Source organism: Catharus ustulatus, chromosome 3, assembly GCF_009819885.2.
Source record: "Catharus ustulatus isolate bCatUst1 chromosome 3, bCatUst1.pri.v2, whole genome shotgun sequence".
NCBI lineage: Eukaryota > Metazoa > Chordata > Aves > Passeriformes > Turdidae > Catharus > Catharus ustulatus.
The window spans coordinates 118,234,987-118,249,062 of record NC_046223.1 but is presented as its reverse complement, the minus strand read 5'-3'; the positions used below and the strand labels follow the sequence as shown (position 1 = coordinate 118,249,062).

Below are 14,076 nucleotides of genomic sequence, written 5' to 3'. Positions count from 1 at the left end.
AATGGTCCCTGAAGTGAGCTGGAAGCAGTTCTGTGAGCTGGAACCAGTCTGATCTCTGGGATGATGGCTGGGAGACAGCAGCTTGTGTTGGAAGCAGTTCCTGCATCTGCATGAGCCTTGTGCTGGCACTGTGACCCATTTTTGGAGCTGCTCTGAGGACATTTGGCCCCTCTTCCCTACAAAAATAGCTGCTGTGTGTCAGAGATTCCTGCCTGCAGCATTTGGGAGCCAGAGGAGCTGCAGCCTTCCCAAATGTGCCCTCTCTACTGACATTTGGATTCCCTCCACCCTGTGCAGGAGGGATTCCGTGGTCAGAGTTATTTTGGTGATCTCTGGGAGTGCAGGGTGTATCCACAATATCCAGGATTTCTCTGGGAATTTTCCCTCCTGCCCATGGAACCCCATTTGTGATGTGAGCTATTCAAAGCTCTGTCCTGAACATCCTGCTGTTAAAATTAAACCATTAACCCTGCAAATATTTGGCTGTTTTGAGGTGCTCAGTGACAGCAGCACTCGTGGCTGGAGCCTTTGGACTCGCTGTGATTGCAGCAGACAGATTGTCTCAAAGCCACAAGGTATTAATTGGCTTTCATGTTCACTACCAGTTAATAAAAATTACCTTAAAAAGACACATTGCTTAACATGAGATGCTCTTTGAGCTGTCAGAGGGTTCTAATAAAGCAGGGCTTTGGCATCTGCTCTTACCTGTTATTCTTCCAATAAATGTTGAATCCATCAGCTGTTTGCACTCAAATTGGAGAGATCACCAAAGCAGTAACTGTATAAATGATCTGAAAATAGAGAACTGAGGCTCTTTATGGGGTACTGCATGGAAAACTGAAGGCACCCAACAGTAAAAATTCAGCTTCATTTGTGCTGCTGTTCCCAGAACTCATGGGGGCACGTTGACACCACAGATATTTTACTCCAAATACCATGCTGAGAATTGCAGGGCCATTACAAGCACTTGACAAAATTAATAATCATTGCAGCTCTTTCTCCAGCTAAGAGGACACCATGAGGTTTGGGAGAGCAGCTGAAAAGTGCATTTGGGCCAGGCTTTAAGCTTGGCAGGTTTTGGGTTTCAAAGGCATTTTAAAAATGCTCCCCCAGCTCACACAAGGAGCCATGCTCAAAAATCTATTAGTGAGTTTCAATTTACTCAGGATAAATCCTTCCCTGAGGATTGCTCTTGTTCTCTGGAATTACAGGGTTTGGCATGATAACATTTTTCTCCTTAATTTGTCCCTTTTGCACTTCCTTGGTGCAAGTTGGGAATGCAGCAGCAAAACTCCAGCAGGAGAGAGGCTGAGGGTTCTTTAGGAGATGTGTGGAGGGTGCAGAAGGAAAAATGATTCAGCAGAGAGGGAGGACAGGAGAGACACAAATGGGTGGAAATGGGATTTGGACAGCAGGGAAAAGCTGCTGAGAGAGGGGGGCAAAGAAAACCATCTCAGCAGCTGCATTTTGTGTGGCCACTCCTGTATCCTGCAGCTGTTCATTAGAAATTCTGTTTATGCCACAGGGAGTTTTGGAGTCTCTGAAGCTGACACAGTTTTAATAGACAAAGACATTTTGAGTGCAGCACATCTGCTCTGGGATGCTGAGGAAGAGGCTCCATGCAGTAGTGCCATTGGTTGAAGCATTTCATCATGCTTTTTTTTTTTTTTTTTTTTTTATTTTAAGGCCTCTCTTTTATCCTAAAAAGTAATTTTTGAGGTCAAAAGAAGTGCTGTGTTTGCTCATTAAGTTTGCAGCCCTTAAACTGAGAGTCCTGCTGTATTCTTGGTGATACCAGGCAGAATCACCTGTGACTTGGAAGGATTCTAAAGCATTTCTCAGAAGTGGCCATGACAAACACAGGCCTGAGACCTCCTTTGGTCAATGCTGCATTATTGAATATTTGGTGAGTAGGTCTTAAATGGATCAATTTATTTCTCAGCAGGTTCAATCTAACCCTCAGCTTAACTTTTATAACCTGTGGCTTTCCAGAACCCATCTCATCTCTCTCAGTGATTGAATCCACCTTGTGCAAGTGGAAAGTTAATTCCTTCCTTCACCTCCAGCTCTGCTCAAGTTCCTTGGATCCCTCCTCGCCTGACCTCCAATAAACAGAGCAGTGTCACTTTGCCCTTCCTAACTGCTGCTATTGCTACAGCAGCATCTTCTGGATATTTTCTACCTTCCCATTTTGGTAGGAGCAGTCTCCAGGCTGGATGCAGCTGCTGAGAATCCCAGAATGGTTTTGGGTGGGAAGGACCTTAAAGCTCATCTCATTCCTGCCAGGGACAGGCACAACTTCCACTGTCCCAGGTTGCTCCAAGTTCTGGTTCAGCTTTGCTCAGGAGGGAGAAACAGAGATTTTCCAAAGGCTGGAACCCTTCTGGAGCCAGGCTGGGAGAGCTGGGGGTGCTCTGGAGAGGAGAAGGATCCAGGGAGAGCTCAGAGCCCCTGGCAGAGCCTAAAGGGGCTCCAGGAGAGCTGGAGAGGGACTGGGGACAAGGCATGGAGGGACAGGACACAGGGAATGGCTTCACACTAAAAAAGTGGAGATTTGGGTGGGATATTGGGAAGGAATTCCTGGCTGGGAGGGTGATCTGAAGTTTCCCAGAGAAGCTGTGGCTGCCCCTGGATCCCTGGAAGTGTCCAAGGCCAGGTTGGATAAGGCTTGGATCAACCTGGGATGTGGAAGATGTTGGGGTGGGATGAGATGAGCTTTAAAATCTCTTCCCTCCCAAACCATTCTGGGATTTGAACTTCCAGTTCGCTTTTCAATAAACCATGTGGGATAAAACCCCACCTGCTGTATAAATATGGGTGATCCAACACATCAGGTAATTTGATTTTTTTGGTCTGGAACAGAACAGATCCCATTTAGGGGGTGTCAAAGCATCTCCAAAAAGTGCAGAATTCTGTGGATGGAGAAGCTGGAATTGGACACAACAGCAGGGATAGGATGGAGCAGGTGAAGGAGCTGTTCCAGGGAGGGAAGGTCCATTTGGGGTGGGTGAATTTGGCCACTGATGGATGTCACTGAACCTTGCTCAGATGGACTCCCAGGTTTCTCTTGGCTTTTCCCCATGTCCCTGGGGTTGGGGACTCAGTGCTGAGCTGCCCCTTGAGGTGCACAAGAAAATCTGTGTGATTTCATGTTTCTTAGAGGCCTCTCAGTGGAGGTGCTCAGTCTCCAGAACTGTTTTATTCCCAATGTGCAGGAAAGGAGCAAACTTCCATAAACCCCCCACAGATGGATTCTTTTCCATAGAGACCCCCCCTGCTGAGTGAGATGCTGTTAAAAACAGCAAAAAAAAACCCTGTGTGTGTTTCTGTGCTTTTCAGGCAGTATTTCCTTTTCCTTACAACTTACCCAGGACAATGAAACTTTTAAATTTGTGCTTAATTATGACCTGAAGCTTGTGTCAGAGAGCAGGAGCCTGAACCTGCCACGTGCTTGTTTCCTGCTGTGGAAGGGAGGTCAGAGAGGTTTGTGGTTTTGCCTTGGGGAACACAACGTGCCTGAGCTATCTAGGGCTGGAAACCACAAAGAATACCAAGGATTTGAGCTGTCTGCTGGAGTCAGTGTTTGGGAAACCAGCCCTCTCTTCCTGCCTGGAATTGACCTCCTCCTGCTTCTCTCGTGTGACGCCTCTTGGATGTGGTTTAACCTCAAGAGAATTCTTGTTCATTAATTACTTCAAGGTAAAAGCAAAGAGAGGCTTTGCTTCCTCCCACACCTAATTTATCCATTTTAGAAGCAAGTAAAAGCTTGTGCCACTGCATCCTGGAGCAGCCTTGGTTTGCTTCCCACGTCCCAAAATATCTTCAGCACTTTGTAACCGGGAATGTGTGAGCGCTACAACATCAGCTTGGAGGGATTTTCCAGCTTTCCTGGAAAACTCTGCCCTCTGAGCTTTGGAGAGGAGAGGGGTGACCTTGGCATCCAGAATTTCCTGCCACTCCATCCCACAGCACACAGAAAGATTTGCTCCTAAGCTGGATGTTCCTTTGAGCACAGAAATGCTTGTGTACAGCCCGGAAGAATAAATAAAACACTGTGACTGCTTTATTACCAGAAAACAACACTAAATAATAAATTTAAGAGCTAAAAGCTCTATATGTAAAGTAGATTTCACAATGCATTATGCAAAAAGCAGAAAGGCACTGGAGGAGGAAGCCACTGGAAGAAGGCAGGCTGGGAAGATGGATGGTGGTGTGGACAGGACGAGGAGACGTGGAGTGAATCCCAAACTGGCACAGCTTCTCAAGTGACCTTGGGCAAGGGGTTTCACCACACCTCCATCAGGATGTGCTTCTCCTGTCTCCTGGCTTTCAGCAGAATAAGAAATTAGTGTGAAGCACTTGGCTGAGGAGTGAGGACAGAGGGCAGAGCTCAGGTAGCTCTGAGCACCTGGAGGTTTCATTTCTGGATTTTCTATATTTTCTATATTTTCTGTATTTTCTCAAGACAGCATCTCCTGGAGCACAACCTCATCCCAATGCCCACATGAGAACACAAAGCTGAGAGCCAGCTCTTCACTGTGCCTTGAAGTGTTTGAGGTCACCTTTGCTTTGTGGAGAGAGAAATGGAAGCCTGGGGGTGCCTGATTTCCCCTGGCTGCTGCAGAGAGGCAGTGTCAGAGCTGGGGCAGGCACAGGACATCTTAACTCCAGGTTCCTCCTCACATTTCTGAGTTGCTGCCACCTGGGAGCCTGGACACAGAGCCATGCAATCATTTAGGTGGGAAGGGACCAGGGGATGTGTCTGACCTGGGCATTGTCCAGCAAGTTTTGGGTCTCTCATATCCTCCTTCAAATCCTATTTAAAAGCTTTTTTCCCAAGCCCTCCTAACTCCTGCAGGAGGATCCTGGTGTGCTGTAAACCAATCCATGATCCAAAGCCCCAAAATTCCACCTGCTCTGAGCTGTTCCTGCTTTTTCTCTCATCTTTCCCTGCTGCTGGGAGGACAGAGATCATGACTGGTGTGCTGAAATGACAACAAGAAGTTGGGGTGGAAAACTCAAAAGTTCCTCAAATGCCACTTCTAAAGCCTTCTTCAGCATATTTTCCTGCTTTTCCAGAGTGAGGGAGCATTTTTCCAGGACCCTTTTTAACCCCACTCATGCCCATGTGGGTGAGGAGCAGGTCTGGCTTTGCATGGAGCTGCAAACATGCAGAATGTTCCTTGGTTTGGATAAAACTCCCTAAAGCCAGGGATGCAGAATGTTCTTGGTTTGGATAAAACTCCCTAAAGCCAGGGATGCAGTTTATCCCTGGAATTTCCAGATTCCAGGCCTTTTAACCTGTGCATGTAGCAGCACTGATCTCAGCCTGGGAGAATTGCTCTGTGCCTGGGAGCTCTGGATTTGGTACAAATCCCTCAGGATGATCCCTGAGGCTGCTGCATGCAAAACATTTCAGAGTGAATTTTCCATTTGCTCCTTTGAAGGATCTGCTCCTAACCAGCTGTACCTTAAAGCACACACCTGGTGCAGAGGTTTAGATTTATTCTGCTTGTTCAACTGCTCCTGTTCCCAAAGTGATTGGGAGATTTGGGATGTAATCCTTCCCTTTGAGAGCATCAGGAAACAGAAACTTGTCATTGCTGAAGGGTTGTTTGGAGTTCATTTTCTTCCACTACAGCCTGTTCTGAAGGGGAGAATACACTGAATTTTAATTTTCTTTCTTTGATTTCATTCCTAGTGCAGAGGAAAAAAGAGACTTGGCAATAGAAGGTGTCTCTCCAAGGCCAGATAAAGCAGGGGAGCCACTTCCACACTCCCTGAGCTCCTTGTCTATTGGCCAGGAGGGAGCTGGTGTGCCAGATCTGAGTTTATTCTCCATGGAGAGCAGCACAGCAGGACTTTGTGGATAATAGACCCCTCATTTCTTAGGGAAAGAGAGTATGGATACACACAGAGAGTTTGGGAGCTCTGATTTAGCAGATGCAGGAGGATTTTCCTGCCCACAGTGCATGTGCCACCATGTTCTGCCTCATAGCTGTGCCTTGCTCTGCTGAGCTCTGAATGGCCATAAATTTAAATTTTCCAGGCTCTGTTCACAAATATGCTGAGAAAAGAGCAATGTTTCCCTAATTTTATAGGGAGATGGATAACAGAGGTGTAAGCAGGGAGGAGTAGGTGTGCTCAAATCTTGGAACATTTGCAGAATAACGTAACTCACAGATCAGATCAGACCAGCCAGGTTATTTCTAGAAATGCAGAATGAGGGAGAACCTGAGGTGTTCCCATAATTTCAGTGGCACAGGGGAGCTGAGGAAAGCTGGGAATTCAGCCTGAGCTTTGACAATGTGCTCAGTGTGCAAACCTGTCATGCCTGAGAATTCAGTCAGGTTGGCATTTGGTAATTATTGATCTTCTGATCTCCTCAGAGCTCTTCCTGCCTCTTTCTGTGTGTGTGTAATTAGCTCCATCAGGCAGCAACACTGTGCTAAAAATGCTAAAACATCAACAAGAGTTTTCAGTGTGGAGCTTGGTAAGTTTGAAGAATTAAATAGTACTTGGGAGTGAAAAGGATGAGTTGGCTGGGAAGCCCAGCAGCTATCCTGCTTCTCCTCCTCCCAAATTTCTTTTTGGGAATGATGGGAATCAGCAGCTTTTTTTCCCCAGGGCTGAAAAATACAACCCTGAAGTCTCTCTTGATAAAAGCACAAATTGGGTTTTTACTTTGTCTTTTTTTTTTTTATAAGTCCTAATGGCAACGTGTGACAACCTCAGGCTTTATTGAGTTGATGAGGAATAAAGTCTTAATAGTGAAGAAGAGTCCAGGAGTGTGTCTGAAGTGCTCATTTTATCACCAGCACATATTTCATACTGACAGTCCATACTTTTAACTAATCCCAAGCCACGTGTGGTGCATTTTAAATCCCTCCTCAGCCTGCTCTGCTCTTTCCCCTGTGGTGTTTTCTAAGAGAGCAGCTGAAGTCACTTTGGCAACCTCAGAATTTTGAGCATACAGATAGTTTTAATTCACAACCCACGTTTTGAGGTGAGGAGGATGAATTTTGTCCTGTGTCAAGAAGGGAAGGAGCAGAGGAACCACTGGTGGCAGAACAGCTGCTGAGGATCAGGTGTGGGATGATGGATTTGGCTTTTCAAAGACCCCAGCTGCCATTTTAGGGAGTCCAGTTTGCCATTTCATCATCATTTATGGCTTTTAAATGAACAAAATAACCACAAAGGGATAAGATTTTTATGCAGTCTTACCTTTGGGGTTGCATTTTTTTTCTGCCCAGCCTAAAGCAAAGCGTCCATATATCCACATTTATGATCCCTGCAGGGTTTGACCCCACTTTTATCCCATGGCATCCCCAAAAAAACCCAGCAAAGCTTGTTTTCCCCACGTGTGCCTGGAAGTTAAGCTGATTTTTGGATTCTGTGCTGTTCAAGTGAGTGTGTGCTTTGGCATTTCCCTCAAGAAAAGCATTATTAGGGCAGCTCATCTCCTGGCCAGCTGTTTTTGCAGAAAACTGGTGGCAGCTGAAGGACCTTTGCAGGGACTGGCACACACACACAACATGAGCTTCACTGCAGAGGGCCTGAAAAAGTGGGGGGAAAGAAAGAAAAATAAAAGCTTTTAAAAAATTATTATTTTTGCTTTCAGTTGCATGTTGGTGCCTGCTAAAATCCTGCTGCTGGGCTGGAGCCTCCCATCTGCCCACAGCCATGATCCAAGAAAGCTGATTTAGCCTTTTGCTGATTTTTTAGCCCCTTTATTCTCCTGGCTTTCTGAGATTTATGGCACTGCTGTTTGCCAATGTCATGAATTTAAAATCTGGCTTGGTTTTAAGTGTTCGTTCTGCTGTGCAACTGGGTTCTGGGTCACACTGGTGATGTGGAAATCCCATTTAATCATGGAGTGTTAAGTTAGTGACTACAAAAGGGTGTGTAACAACAGGCCTGGGGATTGTGCTTTATTACCCCACATATTTCCCCTCTTCATGATGATTTTTCATGGTTAAAATCAAATTTCCCTTTATTTTCTCCGACGTGCACTTGAGTACAGCACTGAAAATTCCTCCTGCTGCTTTAAGGTGATTTTTTTTTTCCCTTTTGGCCCATTTCCAGATCTCTCCTTCAGCTGAGATTTGCTTCCTCACCTTCTTTCTGGGAATTCTTGATGAGTAGATGAGAGGGGCATTAAATAGATTTAGTGAAAAATGACCGTCACCAGCATGGATGACTTTCTTCTAATTAAAAATTGAAACGGAAATGAATGAACTTCTCTTGAGGCCTTGCAGGAGCTGGTGCTAAGCCCAGCTCTATATTCATCACTGATGTGGGAAGTCCAGTGTGTGAAAGAATATCCCAGAAACTTCAGTGCCTTGGAGGATGCCAATAAAAGAGATTTTCTAGTGACAGCAAATTGATGTGGCCTAGATTTAATTCTGCTGGCCTAGAGCTGAATTTCATAGAATCACAGAATGGTTTGGCTTAAAATTCATCCAGTTCCACCTTCCAATGTCCCAGGGTGTCCCAAACCCCATCCAACCTGGCCTGGGACACTGGCAGGGATCCAGGGGCAGCCACAGCTCTAAGTTTTGATATAAAACAAAAAAAATTGCAGAGTCAGTCTTATTGGACTAAAAAACTAAAATGAGTTGGAAGGAGTTTTTATGAATCAGAGTGAAAGATAAATTTGCTTCAAATTAAAGATGTTTTTACAAAAAAAAAAAAAGGTAAATAAAAATGCCATGTTTCAAGTAAAAGGAAAAATCTCAAAAATTTTCCACTGCAAAAAAACTGAAAGACAATTTCTAGCTTAAACTGTAATATATTAACTTTTTGTGATTGTAAAATTGTAACATAAATATGATAATGTTAGTAGTCATAACAGGCTATGGGCAATAGTAAAACTATTAATCAGTTGTCATGTTTTAAGATGCTCTACCAAAAAAAGTGTCTAATGCATTGTAACCAGAACTAGGGTTGGTTTAGATGAACCCACAGCTGTGGTTGACACCCACATCTGGGTACAATAAACAGCATTTTAAAGAACAACCTGAAATCTCATTTTGGCTCTAACACCCCAGAGGTTCTTTTGAGAGAGGACAGTTTTAAATCTCACCATGTTTTGGGTTGTTTTACCTGACTGTGGGATTGTTCTCTTGCAGGAATGGCAGAGCTGCACCCTCCCAGCAGCGATGAGAGAGACTGACGGCGCCGCGAGTCGCTCCTGGCCGCGTCTGCTCGGGGGCTGCTGCCTCTGCATATTCATGGCATGGTAATGCGGGATGTCGGCAGCAGCCGCGGACTTTGGCTCGGTCCCGCCGTGTTTTCCTTCTGCCCGTTGTGACTCTGGATCGCCATGACAACGCTGTGACACTTCCAGCAAAGGTTGCCCGCGGACCGAGGGCGGGCAGCGAGGTCAACGATCGAGTCCAGCGGGATCGGAAGAGCCGCCGGCACGGCAGGAAGATGAAATTCCCCTTCCGTCGGCTTCTCGTTGAGCGGGCGCAGCGACGCTTCCCTCGCCGTAAAAACTCTTTTGGTTATGGCTACTGACCCGACGTGATTGCGCGCGCGGCGGCTTCGGAACTCATGACTGGCTATACGATGTTGCGCAATGGGGGAGTGGGGAACGGAGGCCAGCCCTGGGTGTTGAGGTGGTCCAGTCGGATCCGGCTCACCTGGCTCAGCTTCACCCTCTTCGTCATCCTCGTTTTCTTCCCCCTCATCGCCCACTACTACCTGACCACCATCGACGACGCGGACGATGCCGGCAAGCGCATCTTCGGCCCGCGCACCGGCAACGAGCTGTGCGAGGTGAAGCACGTGCAGGACCTGTGCCGCATCCGCGAGTCCGTCAGCGAGGAGCTGCTCCAGCTCGAGGCCAAGCGGCAGGAGCTCAACAGCGAGATTGCCAAGCTCAACCTGAAGATCGAGGCCTGCAAGAAGAGCATTGAGAATGCCAAGCAGGACCTGCTGCAGCTGAAGAACGTCATCAGTCAGACTGAGCATTCCTACAAGGAGCTGATGGCGCAGAACCAGCCCAAGCTCTCCTTGCCCATCCGGCTGCTGCCGGACAAGGACGACGCGAGCTTCCCGCTGCCGAAATCCAACAGGAACTGCAGGCTGCACAACTGCTTCGACTACTCGCGCTGCCCGCTGACGTCTGGCTTTCCGGTCTATGTCTACAACAGTGACGATTTCCCTTTTGGTAGCTCCTTAGACCCTTTAATTAAACAGGCCTTTGAGGCCACTGTGAGAACTAATGTTTATGTTACTGAAAATGCAAATATTGCTTGTGTGTATATAATTTTAGTGGGGGAAATGCAAGAGCCCGTAATGCCAAAACCTACTGAACTAGAGCAACAGTTGCACTCTTTGCCGTATTGGAGGACTGATGGGCACAACCATCTCATCATCAACCTGTCGAGGAAGTCGGAGACTCAGAACTTCCTCTACAACATCAGCACGGGGCGCGCCATGATCGCCCAGTCCACCTTCTACGACGCCCAGTATCGACCGGGCTTTGACATCGTGGTGTCCCCTCTGGTCCACGCCATGTCCGAGCCCAACTTCCTGGAAATCCCTCCCCAGGTGCCGGTCAAGCGTAAGTACCTGTTCAGTTTCCAGGGGGAGAAGATCGAGTCTCTGCGCTCCAGCCTGCAGGAGGTTCGCTCTTTCGAAGAGGAGATCGAAGGCAACGCGCCGGCCGACTACGACGACCGGATCATCACCACCCTGAAGGCCGTTCAGGACAGCAAGCTGGACTTTGTTCTGGTGGAGTTCACCTGTAAGAACCAGCCTAAGGCGAGTCTGCCCACTGAGTGGGCTCTGTGTGGAGAAAGGGACGACAGACTAGAGCTACTGAAGCTTTCTACTTTTGCACTGATCATCACCCCCGGCGACACCCGTTTGGTGATTTCCGCCGGGTGTGCCATGAGACTGTTCGAGGCCCTGGAGGTCGGGGCCATCCCGGTGGTTCTCGGAGAGCAAGTCCAGCTACCCTACAACGACGTGATCCGGTGGAACGAGGCAGCCTTAATCATACCAAAGCCACGAATCACAGAAGTGCACTTTCTTCTGAGAAGCATTTCTGACAACGACCTCCTCGCCATGAGGAGGCAGGGCCGCTTCTTGTGGGAAACCTACTTCTCCACCTCCGACAACGTCTTCAGCACAGTCTTGGCCATCATAAGGACTCGAATCCAAATCCCAGCCGCTCCCATCCGAGAAGAGCCCGCCGTGGAGATCCCCCACCGCTCTGGCAAAGCTGCTGGTACAGACCCCAACATGGCAGACAATGGTGACCTGGACCTGGGGCCCGTGGAGACGGAACCGCCCTACGCCTCTCCCAAATATCTCCGCAATTTCACCCTCACCGCCATGGATATCTACAGGAATTGGAATTCTGCACCAGGGCCTTTCCACCTCTTCCCCTACACTCCCTTTGACCCCGTTTTACCATCAGAAGCCAAGTTTTTGGGGTCTGGGACTGGATTTCGACCCATTGGCGGAGGAGCAGGCGGCTCTGGGAAGGAATTCCAGGCTGCTTTGGGCGGCAACGTCCCGCGCGAGCAGTTCACGGTGGTGATGTTGACTTACGAGCGGGAGGAAGTGCTGATGAACTCCCTGGAAAGGCTCAATGGCCTCCCCTACTTAAATAAAGTTGTGGTGGTGTGGAACTCTCCCAAGCTTCCCTCCGAGGATCTCTTGTGGCCGGACATTGGCGTCCCAATCATGGTAAGGTGTGGCTGCCGTGGGTTTGTTCATGGTGGGGTTTGCATGTTGGAGCCCTGTGGCAGCTCAGGGCGTGGTTGAAGGTGTGTGTACCTCGTAAAAACAAGAGGTGCCAGGTATTTAGCACTCAGCAGAATCACTTTTGAGGAGACTCATGTGGATTTTGGTGCTTAAAGCTGAAGATTGCTGCTGGTTGGAAATCTTTGCTTAGGCTCTTTCAGTGCCTCCCTGTCAGGACAGTTGACACCTTATAAATAGCTAAGTAGGAGCTGTTTCTGCACTTTGCCAGATGAATTTTTTATTAAAACAAAAGAGGGACCCACTGAATTAGTGTTGACTGCAAAGGCCTCAAAACTCACCTCTCACTTTATATTACAAGAGCAGGCATTACAAGCCAAGGCTGACGTGCCTGTGAGAGCTTCCATGCTCCCAAGGTTGGAGCTGACTTTTTGCATGTATTTGGGTCGATTTTTTTTTTTTTCCCCAGCCAAACTGAAGAAGTGACACCTTCAAAAACCAACATTCATTTTCAGACCCATGAAAATGTACTCACTTGGGCACTGACTTGTAAGGAGTGAGTTCTCCCCAAATTTTGATTTATTTTAGGACTTCCTTGCCATCCCAGCATAACTTTCTTCACTGGCCATTGCTAACAATTAAAATGAAATATAAAGAGAGCAGGGGAGCAGAGCCACTAACAAGAACTGAGTGCTCTGAATCTGGTTGTGCTTAGAGGACAAATGGAAGGATAATGCCTTACAAATCAGGGAAGGGAAAAATAAAAGAGGGAGATGGTGCTTAAATACACAAACTGCGTGTGGTTTATGTGACAGGATGCTACTGAGCTTAATAGCAATGTGAGCTTTATGCTGCATGCAAAGAGATTCATTGATTTCATATTTCCTTTTATTATTATTGTGATGAATAAATCCTTCTGCTCACATTTAAAAACCCCCTTATGGTCCGGGAACAATGAGGAGAGAAAATTGCTTGGTTAATTGCGAAATAATCTTTCACATTAGTCCTTTTAAACCTGCGAGTTCTACAAAATCTTTGTATTGTGTCTGCCAAAAAAACCGGTTCTCCTTAGGAGAGGGGATTGTTCTCCTTGGAGCTGCTAATGGGTGTTATTTGTGAAGGAAAAATGCATTGCAGTTGATGGAAGATAATGGCTTTTTGTACCTGGCTCTCATCTGCACATCTGTTGTGCTGGAGCCCTGCTGGTTTTTTGGGGACTTGACACAGCAGAGTTGCTTTGTGTCACCTCCCAGCCACGCTCTGGGAGGGGGGAATGTTGGTTCCAGAGGAGGGAATTGTGGTGTTCCTGCTTGGGGATGGTGGATGGTGACACTGTGCTCGTGGCCAAGTGCCAGAGCTCCTTTCTGAAGGGGTTGGTCTGATTCTAGCTCTGCTTTCTTCCCCTTCTTCTAAATCCCAGTTTTTAACAGAGCCCAAATCTGGGCTTTCTCACAGGAGGGTTAATCCTGAGCATCTCCAGACATCCACCTCAGTGTTGCTAAGCCCATCTCCAGACTGGCTGTTTAATCCTGGTGGGAGTTTGTCCCATTTGTACAAGGATGTGGCAATGATGGAAAACTTCCCTGGGCTTCATCAGACAGTGAGAAATCCCAAGGTCTGCTCTGGAAAAGGGGGACAGGAACTTTGAGGCTCTGCTTGAGCCTTTCTGGCTGAGAAGTGCAAGAGGCAGGTGGGGATGTGGGATGGGCAGGAGCTGTGATTCTGATTTCCTTACAAGGGAAAAAAACCTCTTTTGATGGGGAATATCCAATTCTCTCAGATCTGTGGTGCTCTATCTCTGTGGAACAAAAACCTTCCCAGAAACTTTGGGATGCAAGGAATTGCTCCATGTTCAGGTCCCCAAAGCACAGAGCTTTGTGGGGAAACAAAGGGGATGAGGGTGGATTTGGGGTGTGATTGAAGTGGGTCCAGGCACCACCTGACTCCCAGGAGCAGCATCACACCTGTGCCAGCATGATCCAGGATCAAAGCACCTGAAACCAGGAGGTTATTGAAGAAAATCCAGCATCAGAAAGAGAGAGTCCAGAGGAGGCCATGAGAGTTGGACTTCTCCTTACTCCATATATCAACTTTATTTATTGGTGAATTCCTTGAAATTTCCTTTGCAAACCACCCTGCTTGGCTGTGATTTGGGGGTTGTCCTCCCAAGCAGATTTCTTTTCCCTGGTGGGCTGGGAATTAATCAAGAGCCAAGCTCAAAGCTGCACTGGAACTTTGAATCTTTCATGGATAACGAGATAAACAGGGCTACAGAATATATTTGATTTTTTTAAAAAAACCCCTTTTGACTTAAATATAGATGGCATAATTTACTAAAATGTCAGAAAGATTCCT

The 14,076-nt window shown here is 47.2% G+C and overlaps 1 protein-coding gene across 5 annotated transcripts in view; it reads left to right on the top strand.

The window, feature by feature from the left end:
- EXTL3 (exostosin like glycosyltransferase 3) overlaps positions 1-14,076 on the top strand; it is a 114,628-nt gene that overhangs the window by 82,816 nt on the left and 17,736 nt on the right. For 4 of the 5 annotated variants that reach the window (XM_033054669.1, XM_033054671.1, XM_033054667.1 and 1 more), the window contains one exon: positions 9,132-11,706. In XM_033054669.1, coding sequence (XP_032910560.1) covers positions 9,559-11,706 — 2,148 coding nt within the window. In that variant the 5' untranslated portion in view covers positions 9,132-9,558. Of the gene's footprint in view, positions 1-1,798; positions 1,907-9,131; positions 11,707-14,076 lie in introns of all 5 variants that reach the window. The other variant, XM_033054670.1, reaches the window with a different exon arrangement.